Below are 26,027 nucleotides of genomic sequence, written 5' to 3'. Positions count from 1 at the left end.
CCTTTCGTATCGCGGCATGATCGATCCCGAGTACAAAGTCCCTGACGACACTGTAAGTATTCCAAACCGATGTTCCAATTTCTTTCAACTCTATTTCCATCGGTAACTCACCTTTGTATCCCTTTTGCAGGTTGACAACATCCCTCCATCGGTTAGTAGAAGTGGTAAGCCGATCGACCTGTTTCCACCAGGCCCAATTTCTTCAATTGGCCACAATGCTCCCACTCTGGCTACCGTTGTGCATCGAGGTGTACGCCTTAAGAAAGTCACCACCAAGAGAACTCAGACACCACCATCGGTAGCCGCTTCCACTCTGGCACAAGCTTTCAAGGCAATTTGTCAACCCTTTTTTATTTATACCGATTACCTTTACATCGGCTATATTTGTATTTATAAACTCCTTTTTATTGCTGCAGCAAACCGGTGCATCGGCAAAAGCCAAACGTCACGGTGCCGATGCCCCCCAGTCCAGCCAGCCAAAGAGGAAGGGCGCCAAGGGTACCAGGGCTGGAACAAAGCGCCAGAAAGTGGCGACTCCTCCTCCTCCTCCTCCGGCATCTCCTATTCCGGTGGAATCTTCTCCCTCCCCTCCAAATGTAGAGATTCAGCAAGCACCATCTCCCCCTCATCCGCAGGAAGCACCAGAAGCAGACAAACCCCAGCAGGAAGAACCCCAAGCAGAAGGTACATTAGCTGATGTGGGTGGACAAACAACTGGCCCGGCAGGTCCAATTACATCATCGGCAGTTCCCCTAATTCAGACAAGCATTGTTCTTCCTCAGGGTAACATATTTTATTATATTGCCACCGATGAACTTATTCTCATTCAGCCATGTTGTCCCATCGGCAACCCTGGCCGATCAACCTGTGGCCCCACCGGCATCTTCCAGTCAACGGCAAGAAATAGCCTTGAAGCAAGTAAGTCGCTCAGCCTTCATCAGTATTATTTGCCGATTCTCCGAGCATGAACTTACTTACTCTGTTTTTCTTTCCCAGGAACAAGATTCTCCCGATAGCCTTTTCTCCTTCGCCATCGACATCTCTGAAGAAGAAGGTGAAGAAGCAAGCTCTTCCCAGACAGTTGGCATCACATCGGCAGAGATCAGGGCCAAGTTGGAAGAACTGTCGGCCCTCCTTCATCAGGACACGGCACAACTGGTCGATGACTCCGACCCAGCCAAGGTTCTGTTCAGGACTCTCAGAGGCCAGATCCCAACCGATGTTGAAGAAATCCTCTTCCAAGCCGCACATTTGGAGAGTCGTCAGCTGCAGTATCAGAGGGCTTCTCGGCGTCTTGCCGATAGAGCTGCTCAGACTCAACTCTCTAAAGAGATGAGGAAAGAGAAACTCCTGACCGATAAGAAGCACAAGAACATCGGCATCTTGAGATCTTCAGGAAACACGCTGAAGCAGAAGATATCTGACTTATCGGCAAAAAGGGAATCCCTGTTGGCAGAACTCAAACAAGTGGAGGACGCCTTGTCCCAAGCCCAACAGGAAGAGAGTCAACTGCCAGAGACCATCAAGCTCCTTGAGCATGAGCGGAACGTCCACGGTCGCAAGGCGCTGCAGTTGAAGAAGAAGCTGAAGCCGATAGAAGGCTCTGCTGATGACGATATCAAGGAGATAGAAGCAGACTCTATGTGGCTCGGTTACCTAGTTTATAGTCTTGGTAACTGTGCCATAAAACTATGCATTGAGACTGGCCTAATGGCACTCACAATGCAGACTCTATCGTAGAGTCTAAAGTTATTTATTACCTCGAATAATGTGGACTTAGAGTCTAAATAAGACTTGAAGTCTTATTTTTACTACCTCTTTCTTCGATAAATATGCTGCCACATCAGCAAAATACCATAAATAATATATAATTAATTGTCTTGGACTTTGTGATAGAGTCTTGCATTGTGAGCTAAATTATCATCTCTCTCCTCTCTTCTCTCCTCCACATCAACATTAACTTGGCTATAAGGGCACTCACAATGCAAAACTCTATCATAGAGTCCAAGACAATTAGTTACATATTATTTATGGTTTTTTGCTGATGTGGAAGCATATTTATTGAAGAAAGAGGTAGAAAAAAAATAAGACTCCAAGTCTTATTTAGACTCTAAGTCCACATTGTTTGAGGTAATAAATAACTTTAGACTCTATGATAGAGTCTGCATTGTGAGTGCCCTAAGACCCTGTTTAGATGCAGTCAAACAACCAAAACTTTTGGAGAAATAAGCACTTTTTGGAAGAATGGATCTAAACAGGGGCTTGTAAAACTTGGCTGTAAAGATTTGAAATTTGGGACCTTGCAGCCCTAAAACTGTGTAAACTTACTTAGGGACCCGTGTCTTGTGTGTTGCAGACTAAAAAATTTAGAAAGCATTTAAACACCTATTTAAATGTAAAGTTTACAGAAAAAATTTGAGATGTAAAGATTTTGATCTAAACATGCTCTTCTATTATTGTACTTGCTCTGGCTGAGGTATTCCAGAGAGTTCCGCAACTGCCAACCGTTCCCCAGCTACCAGCAGCAAAGTCGCTATCCATTTTCGTTGCTCTAGCCTCATCCACGGGACCTCGCTTTACTCACTCACTGACGACTGGGCCATGTATAATTGTGGCCCCAGATGTCACAGTCCAACGGCAAGCGCGCAACGGCCCTGTCTCAAGAACTCTCTAGAACACCACGAGTCTCTCTCACTCGCGCAGTGTCTTCCAAATTGCCGACGGCGTATCGATCTCGGGAGTCGAAACTCGAAAGGCGCACGCCCGCGGTCCACGCCCCCGCCCGGCTCGAGAAGCTAGCCGCTCGCACTCCTCCCGCCTTCTAGAAGCTTCCATTTCCGGAGGCCATGGAAGACGACTACGACTTCCCGGCGGCTGGCGGGTACGACCCCATGGGAATGATGGGGATGGGGATGGGGATGGGAGGCCTCGGCCTCGGCGGTGCGATGGGGATGGGGATGGGGGGCTACGGCCTCGGAGGCCCCATGGGGATGGGGATGGGGGGCTACGGCCTAGGCGGCGAGGAGGACGACGAGGCCATGAAAGACCTCCACGCCGGCGCCGGTGCTGGGGAAGGGGCAGGGGACAACCCTCCCGCGGAGTTGAAGGTGGGGGAGGAGAGGGAGATCGGGAAGGAGGGGCTGAAGAAGAAGCTGGTGAAGGAGGGCGAGGGATGGGGCCGCCCCGGCGACGGCGACGAGGTCGAAGGTGAGATTATACTGAGGTTCGCCTCTCTGGCTTGCGTTTCCGATTCTGAATTTCTGGTGAGACGAGACTATGGGTTGGATTGGGGAACGCTTGCTCACTGGATTGATTTTGACGGCGCAGTTCACTACACGGGGACGTTGATGGACGGCACCAAGTTCGACTCCAGCAGGGATCGCGACTCCCCGTTCAAGTTCAAGCTGGGTCAAGGTATCATCACACTGCTCTGGCATTACACTGCCTCATTTGGAAGTTGGAACTAGGATCGAATTTAAGTCGTGTAGATTTTGATATCAGAATCCTGCTGACGTTGTGAAATTTGTTTTTCTTTCTAGAATTGGTCAACTACATTACTAATTGCTGATGTACAGTATATATCACAATTAGCATTCAGTACGAGTCCGGCGAACATTCTTGACTTCAAACGACTAATGACAGAGGAGGTATCAGGATTAGCTTACATGTAGCTGATGTGCGTATTAGCTGCTTGTGTCCATACTGTATACAGATTCAATAGAGGAGTTTTGTAATCTTACTAGGTTTGTTAAGTTGGCTGGTAGCACTTTGACAATGTATTTCTGTCATCTTACTAGGTATTTTAATTCACTCACCGTACTTTACGTTGATCACTGAGCCACCAGGACAGAGGATTTGAGACTGATTGTGTTTGCACAGTTTTGTATTTCTTTTTCACCCACATAAACAGCCAATGTACTGTGTAGTAAAATATAAATGTAGGGAGGGTTAGTAGGAGCAGGTTATGCTTTCCTTTGTTGCTGCAGTTATTCTTCAAATGTTGTTTCCATGTGTCATTGACCAAATTTTTACAACATTGCTGGACTATTACAGTATGACATAGACAATGAACAAGTCATTAGTTGATCTGAGATATTAAATGGTAGTTACAAAATTTAGTTCCTGTACTAGACTCCTAATTGATCTGTATCCTAACATCCTGATTTTAAGTCAAAATTAACTATGCCTCATCGGAGTAGAAGAACAAGTACTTTGTTTCAGGTTTTGTTTGCACGTTGAAATTGAAAGTGACTGGAGGTTTGTGCTCTAGGTTCTGTCAATTATACTGCACACAGAGGATTCTGGTTAGTGTGTATTATTTTGATCCTACTGGTCTACTACTATGAAGTTGTATATCACATGAGTATTCTCCTTTTGTAGTATAATTAAACTTAACTTGCTTAAAGTATACACTATGGTGAAATGGTGCATGTTTCTGAAGTAAACAATATTGTTACTCCCTATAGGGCAAGTTATAAAGGGATGGGATTTGGGCATCAAGACCATGAAGAAAGGCGAAAATGCTGTTTTCACCATCCCACCAGAGCTTGCATATGGTGAAGATGGCTCACCACCAGTCATCCCTCCAAATGCCACGCTGCAGTTTGACGTTGAGCTTCTGTCATGGGTGTGTATCAAGGACATTTGCAAGGATGGAGGCATCTTGAAAAAGGTACTAGCCGAAGGCGATAAGTGGGAGAACCCCAGAGATCCTGATGAAGTTTTTGGTACTGTACCATGTTCTACTCTGTTGTTCGATTCCACTTTGCCTTTTCAGTGACCAAAACTTTGAAAGGTTTATTTGGATATTTTCTACAGTTAAGTATGAAGCAAGACTTGAGGATGGAACAGTTGTATCGAAATCTGATGGTGTTGAGTTCACTGTGAGAGATGGTATATTGGCCATTTTTTAGTAATTGCACTGTAGTTCTAGCTTTGAAAAGTCAGTTTCTTATGCAAGAATGTTGTGTTTCTTCCAGGCGTATTCTGCCCTGCCATATCAAAGGCTGTCAAGACCATGAAGAAAAACGAGAAGGCCCACCTCACTGTCATGCCACAATGTGAGTTTGTAGTATGTTTTAATAATGGACTCAGTACAACATGTGAGTAGATGCATATCTAACATGTGTCGTGTATGATGAACAGATGGCTTTGGTGTGAAAGGTAGACCGACCTCTGGAGAAGAAGCTTCTGTGCCTCCTAATGCGACATTACACATTGATCTTCAAGTGGTGTCCTGGAGGACGGTCACTGAGTTAGGCAATGATAAAAAGGTCCTTAAGAAGATCCTTAAGGAGGGTGAAGGCTATGACCGTCCCAATGATTGTGCAATTGTCCGAGGTACATGATAATCTATGAATTGTTTCTTTCACATAATCTCATAACTGAATTTGTGGTAATGTTCTCTTCTTTTTTATTTCTGGTACAAATTATAATGCTTTTGCTTTCCAGTGAAACTTATTGGGAAGTTGGAGGATGGTACCTTATTTGTCAAGAAAGGTCATGATGGTGAGGAGCCATTTGAGTTCAAGACTGATGAGGATCAAGTGATTGAAGGGCTTGACAAAGCAGTACTCAGCATGAAGAAAGGAGAAGTAGCCTTGGTCATTATTCCTCCTCATCACGCCTTTGGAACTAATGAAACAAATCAAGATCTGGCTATGGTTCCACCTAACTCATCTGTTTACTACGAAATGGAGCTTGTCTCATTTGATAAGGTAAAATGTGCAATGCCAGAGCTTGTGTGGTGTATTGATCGGTGATGAAATTAAGATCCTACCTGCTGTTTCATGCAGGAGAAAGATTCATGGGACTTGAAGAACATTGCTGAGAAGATTGAAGCAGCTGCTAAGAAGAAAGAAGAAGGGAATGTGTGGTTTAAAGTTGGCAAGTATGCCAGGGCTTCTAAGAGATATGAAAAGGTCAAAATTTTGAGCGCCAGGCTTCAAAGAACCTTTTGCACATTCTTTGCATTATGCTAAAAATGGTATTTAAGATCGTTTTGCTGTTTCTCAGGCTTTGAGCTTCATCGAGTATGACAGCTCCTTCAGTGAAGAAGAGAAGCAGCTATCAAAACCACTTAAGATAAGCTGCAAGCTCAACAATGCTGCATGTAAACTAAGGCTTAATGATTACAAGGAAGCAAAGGAATTGTGTACCGAGGTACTATACACAGAATAAACTGAAATATCTTGGGAATTATATACTTATAGTAAAAAAAAATGTGCTTACAGTAAGTATCGGTATTTAGGTCCTGGAATCTGATAGCACAAATGTGAAGGCCTTGTACAGAAGGGCACAGGCACACATGCATCTTGTTGATCTTGATTTGGCAGAGGCAGATATCAAGAAAGCTCTAGAAATAGATCCTGACAACAGGTAATACTTTATTGGTACTGTTTACTTGATTAAATTACAGACCCGGGCATGCTAATCATATGTAGTAAGTTGGTTTAATGAAAATCCTTTGAGAATAACTTGCCAGCTAATTCTGTTACATATCATTTTTTAAATGCAATCAGAGAAATCAATAGTTGATGGCATCAAACACGCAAGCACAACTCTGTCCTTTGCAATATGTTTTAAAGCAGAAACTTTAACCTGTATGTTGATACAAGTAAGATATAACTCATTCTCTTTATCAGGGATGTGAAGATGGGGTACAGGAGGCTAAAGGAGAAGGTCAAGGAGTACAAAAGAAGGGATGCCAAATTGTATGGCAACATGATTTCCAAGCTGAGCAAGCTTGAAGACACGGAAGACAATGTAAGTTCCCTCTGAACCTCGCCCCACCTTGCCCTGCGACACCTTGATGGCCATTGGTCTAACTGTAAATTTGCTGTTGTTGCTGCTTCAAGGACCAAATGAGTCAGGCACTAAACAAGAAGCATGGGCTCTTATGGCCACTGACAGAAATGCTTAGGAGATTCTTCACTACCGATGGAAGCAAGGGGTCCACGCTGTGGCTCGTGCTGAGGCTATTGATTCCGGTAATGCTATTGGTTGCAGTTTGTGTGGGTTACTACATGCACAGCAGTGTTCAAGAGATAGACTGCATAAACTGTTAGTTGAGCATGGTATCTGTGCTCGCCGTCTCTGCTTTTCACGGGACAAGTGTTTATCGTCGTATAGATATGAGTATTATACGTATTTGTTACCTGTGGGGGTTGAGGAGTTGGGTGAAGTCTTGACTTGTACTGTACTGTTCAACTGACTTGTCTAATAGTTACTTCCTGTCTCAAAAGAAAATATGATAATCTCGTTTTTTTCAGCAGTCAACCAATCTTAAGTTTTACTAGATCTATAGAAAATATTATTAACCTATCTATTATAAGGGCCTGTTTAGATTGGGAATAAAAAATTTTTGGGTGTCACATCGGATGTGTCGGAAGGATGTCGGGAGGGGTTTTTAGAAACTAATAAAAAAACAAATTACATAGCTCGTCAGAAAACTGTAAGACAAATTTATTAAGCATAATTAATCTGTCATTAGCACATGTGGGTTAATCATGGAGTAACTAGGCTTAAAAGATTTGTCTCGCGATTCTCAACTAAACTGTGTAATTAGTTCATTTTTTTATCTATATTTATTGTTCCATGCATGTGTCTAAAGATTCGATGGGATGGATGAAAAAAATTTGGGTGGGGAACTAAACAGGGCCTAAATAGGTTTACTATTAAAATTTCTTATATGATTGATCTAATGACACTTATTACTTGCCAAATTACTTGGGGTTAATTAACTCTGGAAAAGTGAGCTTTATATTCTTTTTGGACTGAAGGAGTACACTACAGTAAGTCTTCATGACATCGTGCTATCGGATTTTTATAGTCTATCATGCGTTTGACCCAAATAAATTTTGTACTAACAATTCAGTTTGAACTGGAAATCCTAAACCCACCGATAGAGCGGCACGCAGAGCCTAGATCCTCTAGTAACACTACCTATCCGGCTATCGATATCCCCAATTCGAGTAATGGAGGGCAAAAAAAAAAAATCCACTATCAAATTATATACTGGACCGTCCAAATTTGTTGGCCTTGTAAACCCTCTCTCACACAAACCATTCCGGTAAAAATGCAAGTTTGCGTACGTTCTGGCACGTTGTCAGTAATTAGCCACTACACTACAAATCCCCCGGGCCCGGCTGCATACCGCATATACGAGGCGCAGTTGGATATAATTTTTTTGTGGGATATCTTTTTATATCAACCCATTTTTCTTTCCATGAGATGAACTCATCTCATGTTTGATTTGAGGGTTGAAGTCATTTCATTTTTTGTTTGGTATGAGGGATGGTTGCTACTATAAACTCTGTTAGTTACTATGTACGTGGGACCCAGCTGTCAGCGAATTTTCTCCTTCCACCAAACGTATGGCCCTTTGGGTCGAACCCTATGAGTTGGCAGTGACCTTTCTCCTCTTTCTACCAAATGTATGGCCATCTAGGTTGAACCCGTTCCAACCAAGTAAACCCTTGAACCAAACACACGGTAAAGGGTTTGAATTGGGCCTAGGGCTTTTAATCTTTTAAAGTACCACAGGAGAAAAATTATAAACTACTTTAGCAAGATGTGCACTTTTACCCTGTGGATGTAGATATTATGTGCACTTATATCCTATTTGGATGTAGGTATTGGGGTCCAAGCATTTCTTTCTTTCTCTTTTTTCTGAAAGATATCCAATGTAATTCTACCACCCTCAATATTTACATCCAAATTGAGCCTTAGGGCTTTCTAGTGTGCTTATATCTTACACTTACCCTTGTTAGTTGATCTCCTTTCCAGATGGGCCCAAAGGCCTTCTGGGCCTTGTTCTCGCACCCTGATCGGGGGCGCCCAACCCTACATGGTTGGTGGGCCCCCGTCGCACAGCGCTATAAAGGAAGGTGGGGGGCTGGAGCTCGAGGTACGAGGTTCACCGCGCAGCCTTTTCCCCCACCGACATCCTAAACCCTAATCCGATCCGAGAGGGGCGCTGCCAGCGACGGGAAGCACCACCGACGCCGACAACGCCACCCCGACGTCCGCGCCGCCACCACAAGGAACGTCCCCCGACGTAGATCCGATGGCTTCACCAGCGAACGACGCCACTGCGAACGCCAGCGGATCTACGGCGGCTCCGGCTCCCAGCGACGGTCTAGTCTATTTACCGTTTCCGTTTTGTTTTTACAGTAGATCTTATTTAGGGCATGTTGATGTACATATTATTATTGATTAAATGTAAAGAAATGTTCCCGATCTATGAACCGCGATGCATTACGAAACTAACAATGGTATCGGAGTCTGGTTGCGAAATAGATCAAAGATCGGGAAGAAAAGAAACGAAATAAAACTCGATCTGAATCGAGGAAAACGAATCAAGAACGAAACCCTAACCCAAAATAAGCACCGGTTTTGGCGCCGTCACGGAGCCGCTGGACGGCGGCGCGCCCAACCCTCGGGTGGACGCGTGCACCGGCCAAGGGCCCGGCGGCGGCGCCGCTTCCTGGTTCCCCTGTCCGCGGCCATGGAAGGTCTTCTGTGTGTGGTGGAAAGAAAGAGAACAGAAAAAAAAATACAAAGGAAGCGGCCGGATCTGTGCGGCTGGACTCAAGAATGAAGAAAAAAAAATGGAAAAGAAATTAGGCAGCAGTGGCTGCTGTTGGCCACCAGCAGCCGAAGGAGACGAGAGGCTCCACCGAGGCCAGTGGCCTCCTGGCCAGCCGCCGGCCGTTTGCTGAGAAAAGAAAGAGGAGAGAAAGAAATGAGGGGGCTGGCTGTTGAAGGGGTTTTTAATCCCGCGAAAATCACTCCTGGCCGTCGGATGTGAATCAGCGGCTCAGATCAGCCAGCTCAGTCGCGGGCCGAAAGTGGCCCAGGCGGGATCACGAATTCTCGGCCCAGGCCTAGGTTACGGCCTGGGACGCGGGGTGGCCACGAGTGGCTCAGCTGTTGGGCTAGTTTTAGGACCGAGCCGAAAAGAAATTAAAGAAAAAAAAAGAAAAAAAAAAGAAAAAAAAGAGGACAGTCTCGAAAGCGTGATCATGCAGATATACGAATGAAATATGATATTGATCATAGGCGTTGGGTTCAGTCCAACCGCAAGTGTCTGCTGGTGGAAAGAGCCACTATAGAAGAATCAATAAGGGGCTCGATCCCTGAATGTGTGACCGCCAAAGAATACCTTGAACATGTGAAGAATCAGTTTACTGGGTCTACCAAAGCCAAAGCTAGTTCGCTGATCAAGCAACTAGTCACTGAAAAATACACTGGCGGTGGCATAAGAGAGCACATCATGAAAATGAATGCCACGGCATCTAAGCTTAAGAAAATAAACTTGAAGGCGGATGAATTCCTAATTCATTTGATTTTTTTTCTCTGCCAAAAGAATATGAGCCATTTGTTGTGAACTACAACATTCAGCCTGAAAAGTGGAATTTAGAAACACTCATGGCTATGTGCGCTCAGGAGGAGGAAAGATTGAAGTCCTCACAAGGTGACTCTGCTCACTTTGTGAGAGACAACAAAAGAAAGAACTTCAATGGCAAGAAACCACAAGGGAAACCTCAGTGGAATCAGTCTTCCCCCTCCAAACAACAGGGAAAGAAACCCCAGAACCCAGAGAACCAGCAGAACCAACAGAACCAGCAGAACCAGCCACACAACCCCTATGGCTCAGCGGAAATAGATCAGTGCAAGCACTGTTTCAAGCGAGGCCACTACAAGAGGGATTGTCCAGACTTCCTGAAGTCTCTGATGAAAAGAGGGATTAAGTGGGACGAGAACCTTGCAAAGAGGAGAAAGAACAATTAAAGTTGCAAACGGAGTGCAAGCCAATGTTGAAGCCATTGGAGATTTATTTTTAGAATTGCATAATGGTTTTGTACTTAAACTTAAAGAAGTACTTTATGTTCCCTCTTTGCGTCGAAATTTAATAAGTGTCTCGAAACTTGATGATGATCGAATTGATTGCCATTTTGGTGATGGCAAATGTAAGATACTTGTTAATGATGAATGTGTTGGTCTTGCCTTCCGACAAGACAAACTTTATTTATTATCTCTTGCTGATAATGTGAATGATGTATGTGATGAGAATATGAATGATTCCCCGTCTACAAATGTAAACAAGAAGCGGAAGAGAGCTGAAAATACCTCTTCGAAATTATGGAATTGTCGCTTAGGCCATATTTCGAGGGGGAGAATAGAACGATTAGTAAAAGAATCAATTCTTCCGCATTTAGAATTTTCCGATTTAGAACAATGTGTTGATTGCATTAAAGGAAAGTATGTCAAGAAAATTAAGAAAGACGCCAAACGAAGTATAGGAACTTTAGAAATAATCCACACCGACATATGTGGACCTTTTCCTGTGAAAAGCGTGGATGGTTTTGATTCGTTCATAACTTTCACAGACGATTACTCTCGTTTTGGCTATATTTATCCAATTAAAGAAAGATCAGAAGCATTGGATAAATTCAAGATATTTAAAGCAGAAGTTGAAAATCAACACAACAAGAAAATTAAGATAGTACGATCCGACCGAGGTGGAGAGTACTATGGGCGACATACCCCTTATGGCCAAGTTCCTGGACCTTTTGCAAGGTTTCTATAGGAAAATGGCATAGTCGCTCAGTACTCCACACCGGGGGAGCCTCAGCAGAATGGAGTGGCTGAAAGACGTAACCGTACCTTAATGGATATGGTGAGAAGCATGATAAGTTACTCCACACTACCGATTAGTTTATGGATGGAGGCATTGAAAACTGCCATTTATATACTTAATCGAGTACCAAGTAAATCGGTGCCTAAAACACCATATGAATTGTGGACAGGAAGAGAACCCTCACTTAACCATTTGCGTGTGTGGGGCTGTCCAGCTGAGGCAAAAGTGTTTAACCCAAACATAGGAAAACTAGATCCCAAGACAGTCAACTGCCATTTTATTGGCTATCCAGAAAGGTCGAAAGGATATCGCTTCTATTGTCCTGACAGACATACGAAGATTGTAGAAACTAGACACGCTGTCTTCTTGGAGGATGACATGATCAGGGGGAGCAAGGTAGCAAGAGAAATCAGTCTAGAGGAGAAGCGGGTATTCATGCCCACTCCAATAGATGAAGAACCATTTTTTACACTACCTATTGCTGCTGTTGCTGCACCGACAGTGCAAGCCACTGTTGTGCCAACACCTGTCGTTAGTTCTCCTGTGGCGACAATAAATGAACCTGAGGAACCTGTAATTCAGGAACCTATAGAACCAATTGTCGTTCATGAGGAAGAACAACCACAGCCCATTGTGGAACAAGTGCCAGAGGCCCCTAGAAGGTCTCAAAGAATAAGAAGGTCACCTATTTCTGATGACTATGAAATTTATGAAACAGAAGAATTTCACATGGGGAATGATCCCACCTCATTTGAAGAAGCCATGAGAAGCGATCACTCATTAAAGTGGCTTAAGGCCATGGAAGATGAAATGAAATCAATGAGTGCCAATAAAGTTTGGGACGTAGAAGAAATTCCTAAAGGAGCCAAAACAGTAGGTTGCAAATGGGTCTACAAGACGAAATATGACTCCCAAGTGAAAGTTGAAAGATTTAAAGTGCAACTCGTAGCGAAAGGCTTTACGCAAAGAGAATGAATTGATTACAATGAGACCTTTTCTCCAGTCTCATGTAAAGATTCCTTCAGAATTATAATGGCACTTGTAGCTCACTATGATTTAGAATTACATCAAATGGATGTAAAGACGGCATTCCTTAACGGGGATTTGGAGGAAAATGTTTATATGGCACAACCGAAAGGTTTTGTCGTAGAAGGAAAAGAAAATATGGGATGCCACCTAAAGAAATCAATCTATGGATTGAAACAAGCTTCAAGACAGTGGAACTTGAAGTTTGATGAAACGATAAGACGATTTGGGTTTAAAGAAAATGTTGAGGACAACTGCGTTTTTGCAAAATTTAAGAATGGAATGTATATATTCTTGATTTTGTATGTGGACGATATTCTACTTGCTTGTAGTGATATGAACCTATTGATGGAAACAAAGAAATTTTTGTCCTCAAATTTTGATATGAAAGATCTCGGTGAGGCCTCGTTCGTTTTGGGAATAGAGATTCACCGAGATAGAAGAAAAGGGGTTCTAGGATTATCGCAAAAGGTATACATAGAAAAGGTTCTAAAGAAATTTAGTATGCATGCGTGCAGTCCCTCACCTGCTCCTATAGTCAAGGGCGATAGATTTGGGGAACATCAGTGTCCCAAGAATGAATATGAAATTAACCAAATGAAAGCGGTACCGTATGCTTCAGCAGTTGGAAGTTTACAATATGCTCAAGTGTGTACACGCCCTGACTTAGCTTATGTTACCGGGTTACTTGGCAGATATCAAAAGAATCCAGGATTTGAACATTGGAAATTGGTAAAGAAAGTCCTACGTTATTTGCAGGGTACGAAAGGCCTCATGTTGACATATAGAAGATCTGATTCCCTGTAGATAGAGGGGTATTCAGATTTCGATTATGCGGGAGATGAAAGAAAATCCACGTCAGGATATATATTTACTCTCGCTGGAGGAGCGATATCGTGGAAAAGCTCCAAACAAACTGTAATTGCATCCTCGACAATGTATGCCGAGTTTGTAGCATGTTATGATGCAACAGGGCAGGTGAACTGGCTAAAGAAATTTATACTCGGATTGAAAGTAATTGATAGCATAAATGAACCTATGAGGTTGTATTGTGATAACAACCCAGCGATACAGTATGCTCACAACAATAGGTCAAGTGGTGCTGCCAAACACATTGACATAAAGTACTATGTTGTGAAAGATAAAGTTCGGGATCATATCATAAATCTTGAGCACATAAGTACAGAAAGAATGCTCGCGGATCCGCTCACAAAGGGCTTACCACCCAACGTGTTCAGAGAACACGTAGCCGGCATGGGTTTAAGGGAAAGCCTATGAGTCCCGAACATACGAAGGGCCCAAGGAGAATTCGTTCCATACAGAAAGGTGTATTGTAGCTGCTAGTCTAACAGCATTAATTGTTGTGACGATGAAACAGTTCTATACGCTGATCTATAATGGAATAGGAAAGAAACAAGAAAAATATGAATTAAAGGTTTGAATACGAAAATGAAGAACGAAGAAATAATGAGAGATCAAGGAGGAGAATGTTAGTTGATCTCCTTTCCAGATGGGCCCAAAGGCCTTCTGGGCCTTGTTCTCGCGCCCTGATCGGGGGCGCCCAACCCTACATGGTTGGTGGGCCCCCGTCGCACAGCGCTATAAAGGAAGGTGGGGGGCTGGAGCTCTAGGTACGAGGTTAGGTTAACCGCGCAGCCTTTTTCCCCACCGACATCCTAAACCCTAATCCGATCCGAGAGGGGCGCTGCCAGCGACGGGAAGCACCACCGACGCCGACAACGCCACCCAACGTCCGCGCCGCCACAAGACGCAGATCCGCAGATCCGATGGCTTCACCAGCGAACGACGCCACGGCGAACGGCAGCGGATCTACGGCGGCTCCGGCTCCAAGCGACGGTCTAGTCTATTTACCGTTTCTGTTTTTGTTTGTACAGTAGATCTTATTTAGGGCGTGTTGATGTACATATTATTATTGATTAAATGTAAAGAAATGTTCCCGATCTATGAACCGCGATGCATTACGAACTTAACAACCCTGTAAAGAGTTTTGCAACATACTAGCCTAAAGCTAATCTAGAAAGGTAAAAGTCACATAAGCAAAGGATGTGTGGAATCAATGAATGCGGTGAGTAAAGTTAAGGATAGAGAGGGAAAACTTCTAGAGACACAGTTGATGTATAGATAGGGAAAACTTCTAGAGACATAGTGATATATTACATGGTATGAGTTGTAACACGACCCCTAGTTCATATTGAAACTTAGGTAGTTCATATTGAAACTTGGTCACCAAATCTCTTGTAGTCACAATGTTGGATTTGTCACACAAGGTTTGTACCAACCGAAAGCTAGTATGTGAGTCAAATGAGCTCACCACTATCATCCGGCTCTTCTAGTCACCTTGCGTAGAGATTTTGCAATGAGCATCTTTGTGCGTTCCACATGGCATCTGTAAGAAAAATGACACCTTGCATGGACCATTAAGTGATTTTGGTGTTTAATGAACAAAATGACCATTTCGACAAATAAAGTTTGCTAGTATACATGGTTAAGTTCAAATGGACGCAAAGTTAGGAGGGTGAGGGCCAGCTTATAAGCATTGTTGTTTCAAATGTAGCACTTTTGGATTAACCCTTTTATACGAAGTGAGGACGAAAATATAAGTGAGGTACTACCGGTATGCAGACTTACTGGTGGGTTTAGTACCACCTTGGTAGTCTAGGAACCCTTTTATACGAAGCGAGGATAAAAATGTAAGTAAGGTGTTATACGGGGTGTTACATGAAAGTCCATAACATAACATAGAAGAAGTCCGGACACAAAAACACGAAGAAACAAAGTCAGATATGAGCTGCTTGTTGAACACTATCACTACTACAGAAGAGGCCTTTGAACGATTGCCAAAATCGCCAATAGTTTCAGCAATATTGGTCCCCGAGACTAAAGACCCCTTTAGTCCCGGACCGTAACACGGCCCGGGACTAAAGGGTCCCGCCCAACGGCTACTGCGTAGAGCTGTCGGAGCAGGGACCCTATAGTTCTGACTCGCGGGACTAAACGAAGTACTTTAGTTCTGGTTGGTGCCACCAGTCGGGATTAAAGCTTTATGCCCAGTTGGTGGCTTGCCCTAGGACTAAAAGGGCTCTTTAATCCCTGTTTTTACTTCCAGCCGGGACTAAAGGTACACGTGTTATATCTTTCTCCCTTCTTTCTCTCTAAGACCAAGCCCATTCAAAATTCAGTGAGCTTATTCCCTCTCTTCTTGCTAGCTATTGCTTGTTCTTCATCTCCAGCGCCCATTGGTGATCTTCTTCGACGCCATCATCATTTCCTTAGGTCTAGGGGTAACTAACTTCATCCTCTCTTATCTTTTTGACGTTATTTTTTTTTTATGATTTCTTCTCCATTTTAAGCTTAAAATCAATGGTTATAGTTTGAATCAACATCGCCGGCGCCCATTGGTGATCTTCTTCGACTCCGCCATCGACTCTTCGTGTTTAGAGATAACTAGCTTTATCCTTCCATGTCATTTTAATGTTATTTTTGTCCTTGTGATTTCTTCGCCACTTGAGCTAATTTGCTTGTTAGTTTGAATCCATAGCTTAAATTAGTATCCATAGCTTAAATTAGTAACCATATATATATAGTATTTCATGGTTTAGCTATGAATTAAAGAATTATAGTGTCTTTTTTAATCTTTCTTCTATATATAATTGAGATCATAAAAGGAATTTTATTAATAGGGTTCATCAAATCGACTTGTTAGCTAGACTTGTTAGTTTGAGCATGTATAAAGATTTTGAGCATAGAGTTCATCAAATTGACTTGATATTTTTTATTGCGAGATAGTATCCATTATATTTTTCATGGTTGCAACAATTAATATAGAGAATAGACAAAAATTAAAATAAAATCATGCATAGTTTAAAGAAATGAGTATGGATATGGTAGATGGCAACCGTGACTGGGTCCTCAGTCTCTCATCACCGGGATCCAAAGCGTCTGTGGCCGGATTTTCCTCTCTTTGCTTGCGCCGAGTGTAAGGAGAAGATTGTGAAGGAGTACTAAGTGAAAAAAAGAGGGAATCAACAAGGGTCGAATATTCTACAAGTGTCCGGACCGTGAGGTGGGTTATTATTTCCCTGTATTTGATTAATATGGTTAATTTGTACCAATTTTGCTTGATGATGTTGTTTAAATTCCTTATTCTTTGTTCTAATTGTAGTGGGAGGGCACCGGCAAATGTAAAGGTTGGTACTAGGAGGAAGAGTATGTTCAGCATGTATGAAATTTTGTTGCACAGGCCTAGGTTGCCGCTGAAGGTGATGAGACAGTGAGCCAGCGGAAGAAGCCCATTGATGTTGATACAGTGGTTGTGAAACTATCTATTTTAGTTGGGATAGGACGAGAACTAATTATGTTGCTTAAGTGAATTTTAGTTCTACTTTTTTATTGCTAGCTGCGGTTGTCTTTGTTGTAGTCAGGCTTGCTTGAATTAATCGATCATGTGATGTCATGCGTGTTGTGCAATAACATGAGGAACTAAGTGCATGGTTGTAATATTTAATACAGATGTTGTCATGCAATTGGATGTATAATATCGATCGCCGCTCCAAAGAGTTCATTGTTGGCATGCACTATTTCTTAGGTGTGGCTGAGGCAAACAAGCAACATGGTTTCATGTGTTGCCCACGCGCCGTCTGTAAGAATTTGAAGGAATATTCATGCTCAAAGACTCTTCATACGCACTTGTTCAAGTCGGGTTTCGTACCCAACTATATTTGTTGGACGAAGCATGGTGAAAGGGGGGTTGTAATGGATGATGGTAAAGAAGATGAAGAATTGGACCACACTGATATTATTACTCAGTACGGTGCCTTTGATGATAATGCAATGGGGGCAGATGATGAAGAAGATGCAGCAACGGCAGAAGACATGGCAGCTGATGCTAATACTCTTGGTGATGCCATTTGTGACGCACAATGAGAGTGTGAAAGTGAGAAGGAGAAGGCCAAGTTCAAGCGCATGCTAGAGGATCACAGAAAATTGCTTTATTCAACCGCTGAAGATGGACAAAAAAGCTGGGTACAACACTAGAACTGCTACAATGGAAGGCAAAGAATGGTACATCCGACAAGGCATTTGGGCAGTTATTGAAGATCATGAAAAATATGCTTCTGAGAGCAAACGAATTTCCCACCACTACATATGAAGCAAAGCAGGTTGTCTATCCTTTAGGATTAAAAATCCAAAAGATACACGCATGTCCTAATGACTGCATCCTGTACCGTGGGGAGGAATATAAGAATATAGATGCATGCCTGGTATGCAAAGCATCACGGTATAAGATCAGACGAGATGATCCTGACGACGTTGAGGAAGAAGAACGTCCCAGCAGGAAGAAAATCTCTGCCAAGGTCATGTGGTATGCTCCTATAATACCTCGCTTGAAACGTTTGTTCAGCAATAAAGACAATGCAAAGTTGTTGCGGTGGCATAAAGAAGATCGTAAGGTAGACAATATGCTGAGGCACCCTACTGATGGAGCCCAGTGGAGAGCGATAGACAGAGAATTCCGAGAGTTTGCAGATGAGGCTAGAAACTTGAGATTCGCTTTAAGTATAGACGGTTTTAATCCTTTTAGGAAGCAGAGCGGTAGTCATAGCACTTGGCTAATCACTCTATTCATCTACAACCTTCCTCCATAGTTATGCATAAAGCAAAAGTTTATTATGATGTGTGTGCTCATCTAAGGGCTGAAGCAACATAGCAATGACATTGATGTCTACCTGAGGCCATTAGTTGAGGAACTTCTTCTATGGAGCAAGCCAGGTGTACGTGTTTGGGACGAGTACAAATAGGAACACTTTGACCTGTGAGCATTGTTGTTCATCACAATCAATGACTGGCCTGCTCTAAGTAATCTTTCAGGCTAGACAAACGAGGGATACAATGCATGCACACACTATTTTGAAGACCTTGATAGCATATTTTTGAAAAAATGTCGAAATGTCATGTACATTGGCCACCATCGGTTTCTTCCTATGGGCCACCTAGTAAGAAAGAAAGGCAAACATTTTAAAGGCAAGGCAGACCACCGGACTAAGCCTCGTAACCGAACTAGGGATGCTATGCTCGAAATGGTGAAGGATATGAAAGTAGTATTTGGTAAGAGATGGGGCAGCGAACCTATTCCCAAAGACGCTCAGGGACACGCACCCATGTAGAAGAAGAAGTCCATATTCTGGGAGTTACCCTATTGGTATGTCCTAGAGGTCCGCCACGCGATCGATGTGATGCACCCAACAAAGAATCTCTGTGTGAACCTTCTCGGATTCATGGGTGTCTACGAGAAGCCTATCACTTGAAGCACGGCAGGACTTAGAGGAAATGAATGAACGAGGCAACCTACATCCAGAGAAGGCAGATGACGGGCGCCAGTACTTAAGCCCTACTAGCTACACTATGAGCAAAGAAGAGAAGGAAAGCATGTTTGAATTCCTGAATAGCATCAAGGTCTCATCTGGATTCTCCTCCAATATAAAGAGAATAATTAGTGTGCAAGAGAAGAAGTTCCTAAACTTGAAGTCCCCTGACTGCCACGTGCTTATGACGCAACTGCTTCCTATTGCTCTAAGAGGAATTCTACCTCCGCATGTACGTCTAGCCACCGTGAAGTTATGTGCATTCCTCAATGCAATTTCTCATAAGGCAATCAATCCAGATGAACTTGCTACTCTGCCGAATGATGTCGTTTAATGTAGGTTGGTATTCCCTCCATCCTTCTTTGATATCATGGCACACCTCTTAGTTCACCTAGTCAAGGAGATTATAATTTTCAGTCCTGTGTTCCTACACACCATGTTCCCCTTCGAGAGGTTCATGGGTGTTCTGAAGAAATATGTTCACAGCCACTCTCAGCCAAAAGGAAGCATCGCCTAGGGCTACAGCATGGAGGAGGTCATAGAGTTCTGTGTTGACTTTATTCCAGACCTTGACCCGATTGGTGTTCCTGAATCACGACACAAGGGTAGACTCAATGGCAAGGGGACACTAGGGAAGAAAACATATATCGGTACGGAGAGCAATTACTTCAATAAAGCACATTACAAAGTTCTACAGAACTCCTCATTGGTGGATCCATATATCGAGGTACATAAGGATTTCATTTGATCCGAGTGGCCTAGAAAGAATGAAGCTTGGATTAGGCGTCATCACATGGAAACCTTCGGCGATTGGTTGCGAAAAGAATGTCAGGGTGATGAAAACATAGATGAGCAGCTTTATTTATTGGCCAGGCAACCATCATGGCATATCAGCACGTACGAAGGGTATGAGATCAATGGGAATACATTTTACACAGGAGCCCAAGATAAAAGGAGCACCAACCAAAATAGTGGTGTATGAGTAGATGCCACAGATTCAAATGGGAACAAACAAACATCTTATGACATAATACATGACATATGGGAACTAGATTATGTAGCAAATTTTAAAGTTCCTTTGTTCCAGTGTAAATGGGTCAAGATGACCGGAGGTGGGGTAATAGTCGACAAAGAGTATGGGATGACAATAGTGGACCTTAACAATGTTGGGTACAAAGATGAACCATTCGTCATTGCTGCGGATGTGAGTCAGGTGTTCTATGTGAAAGACATGTCTACAAAACTAAAGAGAGGGAAAAATGATGACAACTCGAAAGTCAATTATGAGCCAAAGCACCCCATGGTTCTTTCCGGGAAAAGAAACATTGTCGGAATTAAGGACAAGTCAGACATGTCAGGTGATTATGAAAGGGATGACCAAATTTCGCCATTCAAAGTGAACAAAGACCCAAGCATTTTGTTAAACAATTAGGAAACTCCATTGTTAATGGATGATCATAACCAAGGGTCATATATCAAGAAGAAGTTCACTATTGTGCCCGCATGATAGTGGGTTGTAAAGATATTATGTAATAATTAATTAATTGAGATTTTGTTTGACGATGAATTTAAATTTTTCTATACTCCCGGGAGTAGTTACTCCCATCTTTAATAAACCATGTTACGTATGTGTTCATACTAATTTATCACTCAATTCAATTTAAGATACTTCAAATCTTCGTACGTGAATGTTTTTCAAAAGAGACCATACTTTTTAATATATTACTAAAATGCTACAGGAGTACTATATAAAATAAGTATAACCATATACTTCATGTATACTTGCATACTTGATATACATATTGTCCTAGATGATTTAGTATGATCATATACTACATCTACATATACTTCGTTGGGCCATATATGTCGTAAATCTAGAGATACACACGTGGGAGTAACTACTCCTAGGGAGTAGGAAAAATTTCCCCATATATATATATAAATATTACTCTGGCTATAAAATAACTTATTTTATAGGCACTTTGAGCTACGATAATTACTATATTAATTTATAAGATTATAATAACTTTTTACTAAGTGGTTTACCAACCCAATTATCGTAAATATGTATACATATTATCGTAAATTAGTATATAAAATTATCGTAAATGGAGGTGGCTACAGAATAACATATTTTGTAGCTAGCTATAGAGTATACTCTCTCTCTCTCTCTCTATTTTATATATATATATATATGGACCTCTAGGTTATAAATAAAAGATTAATGTTCAAATGATGTGAAAAGAAATTTTTTGTTAGAAACCAACAGTTGTTTGAATACAATATATTTTTGCATTAACAAAATATTTAATATTAGGAAAATTTATGTTTAATATTTAAAAAAACAAAGAGATTTTAAGTTACAAATTTTACTAAGTAAATTAAAGCAAAAGTAAACACATATTATTTTTTGAAGAAATTATGTCAAATATTTAATTTTCTGTATATTTAACAAAATTTTAGCCTTTAAATAAAAAGAAACAAAATTAAAAACCTAAGACTAATTCAACCGGCAGGCTCCGGGCCATGTTAAGGCCCGGGACTAAAGGCCCCCGAAATTTCCTAGAGCCCGCACGTGGGGGGACTTTAGTCCCGGCTGGTGGATCGGCCCGGGACTAAAGTCCCACTCTTTAATCTCGGCGCGTATCACCAGCCGGGACTAAAGGGTCTTTAGTCCCAGTGTCAGCCACTGTCCGGGACTAAAGCCCCCATCCTATAAAGCTTTCGTCTTCCTACCCGCCCGAGATTAGTCTCTCACGCGCCTAAGTCCCTTCGTCTTCTCCGGCCGCCGTTGCGCGCCTCGCGATCTTCTCCGGCCACTGCCGCGCGCTCTTTGGCAGCCTCGTCTTCGATGGCCACCGCGCCCCGCTGTCTTCTCCGGCCACCACCGCCTCGATCTTCTCCAGTCGGCCACCACGCCCTCGAGCTGTCGGGCACCGCCACCCCCATCGCGTGCTCCTCCAGCCACCGCGCACCACCGCCTCGATCTTCTAGTCCTTGGGAAGTCTGAAGAAGAACTCCAGCAGGTTGTTCCTCGTTTTTTCAAGAACTATGTCTGGAATATGGTTTTTCACCTGTAATATAATTTTATGTATTATTATATGAGAAATACTATATTTTGTTATACATATGACTTTATATATATAGAGAGAGAGAGGAACTGTATGCAATATTATTTTCTTTTTTATGAAAGCAGATGGGTGACTTGGGAATAACAGTGCTTAGTTTACCAAATATGGTGTCCTGATAGACTCATCATTTCATAGTTTATTGTAGAAAGTTAATTATTGCAAGAAAAGGTAAAGTGAGCCTGCCAAACATTAAAAATAAAATAAACCAACAAGTACTATAGCTGAAAAATAACAATATCTATGACATAAAATGTGCATTTTATAAAAATATATTTTATGATAAATTTAATGATACTAATTTGATATCACAAATCTTAGCATTTTTCTAGAAATTTGGTCAAAGTTTAAGTAGAAGAATATACACATATAGAAATTATACAAGTTTATAGTTGCATGGCACATGTATTAGTTGAATATAAACTTTCAGATTTTTCTTTTGGCCGACACTGAAATTCATGAAATTTCAGCAAAATCCAAAATTTTGAATCCTCGTATTGGGTATATATGGACAAACTCAACGACTTACACTTTGATCCCCTTCTCGAGGGAAAAATAATATAGGCCTTGTTTATATCCAAAAAGTTTTTAGATTTTGACACTGTAGCACTTTCGTTTTTATTTGACAAATATTGTCCAAACATAGAGCATTAAATATAGATAAAAACAAAAACTAATTGCACAATTTTTTATATATAGCTTTTTATATATATACTTGACTAGTATATAATTTTTTTAATATAGCTTTTATATATATAGACAATGGCTGACCCGAGAGATCAACAAATCGATGATGAGTCCATCATGATGAACGTCATCGCCAGTGGTGACGAACAAATCGAGGGTGATGATGATGGGAGTCAGTACTTGCGGGCAGATTATGAGGAGATCATGCAGGGATCCTCCCCGTCGCCTCATGAGCAACAAATTGTCGAGCAAGCCAATACTGTCGAGGTATATTACATGTTTATCAAGGATTAGGGTTAGGGTTTAGGGTTTAGACTTTAGGGTCTATTGCATCTTGTATTAATTTCATCTTCATGTCTTTACCTATGTAGACCTCTGGATCGACATCTACGACCGGGAAGAACAGACCGGTACGAGGGCCGATGAAGCCGTTGGAGGGCCATCACGTAATCTTCGAATTCGACGAGCCTATAGGCCAACCACTAGGACCGCATGCACAGAAATATGTCGGTCATTGTGGTTACCTAGTGAAACACAGTATACCGATTAGTGCTCGAGAATGGAAAAAGAAGCCAAGTGCTCCACACATCAGTTTTGTCTTCGATCATGATAAGGAGGCAGTATGGACTGATATCGGAGAGCATTTCACGTTCGACACGAATGATGAGGAGCTGAAGAGGAGAATACGGGAGTGGACAATGAAGAAGGTGGCAACACTTTTCTAGATTTGGAAGAAGAACTTGTACAACAAGTTTATCAAGAAGAACGAGACGCTGGATTTCAACACTAAGGCGTATGTCAAGCTGAGACCCTTTTGGAATGATTTCGTACAATACAAAACGTCAGAAGAGGGCGAGGGTCTTGTTAGAAGGAACAAAGAGAATGTTGCTCGGAAGAGATACCACCATCATTTGGGATCAGGTGGCTATAGGAGTCTCATTCCAAAGTGGGAGAAAATGGAAGCAGAGATAATTGCTAAGGGGGTAGTACCTCAGACTGTACGAGAGATTGGGCTGAACGCTCGAAGCATTGGTTTTACGGTCATGGGGGAACCGTGGATAAAGAAACTAGGGTGCTAGATTGGGGCCTAGAAATCTCAAGAGCAGCAGAGAGTCTTGTTTGTACATGAGCAGTGGTTGTGGCTGGTCAGTTCAAGCCTAATAGAGAACAAGATGAACTCACGTACGCCTTTAAAAATCTAGAACACGGTGAGCGTACGAGAGGGTATGAGACGGTTACATGGTACCATTCCTTCCAAGCGGATCGAGAAACTTACAGAAGCCGCCAGAGAAAGAAGGACGAGGAGGCAGAGTGGATCCGCAAGTTGGAGGAGTATGTTCATAAGTCGAAAGAGCATGACAAAATTCGTGAAGAATGGATGTGCAAGGAGGTCAAAAGGCAAGTGCAAGCCACACTTCGTGAAATGATGAGAGGGGGGCTACATCATCATAGCCGGCAGACGTCAACATTAGCCCCCCAGGTCAGTTAAGAGCAGTTGCGCCTCCATGGAAGTACCAACTGTTCAAGCTGACGCGAAGCTACGCTTCCCCGTGGATGACCTCACAGAACCAGTTACTTCGTGTGAGTTGTACATTCTAGAAGGAACCAGGACGAAGAAGGTGGTTGTCGGTGTTGTAAGCCCTATCGACCGGACGAGGACAATGAGAATCTATAGTCAACCGGTGCTAGAAGGATATGCTCATGTCTCAGTGGATAGGGTGGAGCGAGGTTGTGATAGCATGCCTCTAAACATTGAAGGGGGAGATGGGAAGAAGACTCTATGTCAACGAAACCTAGTCGGCAGTCTACCTTGAGGTATACCCACGGTAGTAGATTATCGATAGACAGGTGCGCAGGCTACGAACTTGATGGTGACGCAAGACACAGACAAGGATTTTATCTAGGTTCGGCCGCCGTGTGGGCGTAATACCTACGTCTTGTGTCTGATTATATTGATCTAGGATGAGTTGAATTATGTATGACCTGTCCTCTAGGCGACCCCTGCCCCTCCTTATATACTATGAAGGGACAGAGTTACAAGAAAAGTATCCTATTTGGTACAATATCTTATAGCTTTGTGGTGCATGCCGACCAGCGTCATGCGCCGCATGTCTTCATCTTGTGGGCCGAGCCATCTCTGATGGTGCGGCCTATGTTGACCCATGAGGGTATAGGGGTTTATACCCCCACAGCTAGTCCTCGAGCTCCATATATTATGATGTAACACGCCGTCTTGAGCTTCTTCGACCAGTGAGGCTTGACATCTCCGACTAGTAGGAAAAACTCCCGAACAGTTGACACCTAATCAATGTCGACACCGAAGAAGGAAGTTGTTCGAATAATGCATGGTGCTCTTGAGAAAAAAGATTTCTTTCCCAGTGAAGTGTGCCCACTTTACTTTTCTGAAAAGCAAGCTCAGGCTTCCTCTGGTAAAAAAGCAGCCAATGAATAGTTGTCTTATGAGAAGAATGAAGAGGTGCTAATTGCATTGGTTGCTTCAGATGTGAAAGCACACTTTGAAAAAACTTTCTGTTTGATCTCCATAGACTGTGATGACTCCATTTATTGTTGACATCTTCATGGATAGGTAGGAGTAACTTATTAATGCCTCAAATGCATTTAAGGTCCCTCTTCCAAAAAGTGCATTGTATGGATAATGCATGTCGACCACGTCAAATGCTATTTGTTATGTTCTTGCATTGTTTACTATTCCAAATGAGACGGGTAAAACTATTCTTTCAATTGAATGAATTGGTTTTCCTCCGAAGCCAAAAGAGTGGATGATCAGCTCTTCCTAATAATTTGCGATCAAATTTTATAGCATCTATTGTTGATATGAATATGATATATGCACCATCCACTAATATTTTTGAAACTTACCAACCATCAATATTTGCTTCAATTACCATTGCATCCATTTGAGGGTAATCTTTTAGTTGCAGATCTTCTGAAAATGTGATTGGCAAATGTGACCATCTTGTTTTCTTGAATGGTCCTTCCATTCAGATTGAATTTATTCTTCCGAAATAATTTCTCTTCTGAATGTTGCTTCCATGCTCAATGTTGTTTCCTCTTATAATTGTCAATATTCTTCCTCTGCTTGGGATGATTGCATTGTTGTTCATTACCAAAGTTGATGGTGGACTATTTCTTGCTTTG

The 26,027-nt window shown here is 42.3% G+C and overlaps 1 protein-coding gene and 1 long non-coding RNA gene across 2 annotated transcripts; both read left to right on the top strand.

Annotated features, from left to right (window-relative positions):
• Positions 2,675–7,270, top strand: LOC8056696 (70 kDa peptidyl-prolyl isomerase). The gene is made up of 12 exons (XM_002453800.2): positions 2,675–3,207; positions 3,328–3,414; positions 4,467–4,727; positions 4,819–4,893; positions 4,980–5,060; positions 5,146–5,340; positions 5,452–5,717; positions 5,796–5,921; positions 6,016–6,162; positions 6,251–6,378; positions 6,645–6,765; positions 6,858–7,270. Exons 1-12 carry the CDS (start codon positions 2,847–2,849, stop codon positions 7,065–7,067), a joined length of 2,058 nt encoding a protein of 685 aa, XP_002453845.1. The 5' UTR covers positions 2,675–2,846; the 3' UTR covers positions 7,068–7,270.
• LOC110435057 lies at positions 7,577–9,267 on the top strand. Its single transcript, XR_002452709.1, has 2 exons — positions 7,577–8,686; positions 8,788–9,267. It is a non-coding gene; the product is annotated as an uncharacterized LOC110435057 (long non-coding RNA).

This window comes from Sorghum bicolor, chromosome 4 (genome assembly GCF_000003195.3).
Source record: "Sorghum bicolor cultivar BTx623 chromosome 4, Sorghum_bicolor_NCBIv3, whole genome shotgun sequence".
Taxonomy (NCBI): Eukaryota; Viridiplantae; Streptophyta; class Magnoliopsida; order Poales; family Poaceae; genus Sorghum; species Sorghum bicolor.
The sequence above is the reverse complement of the archived record's forward strand: the minus strand, read 5'-3'. Positions and strand labels throughout refer to the sequence as shown.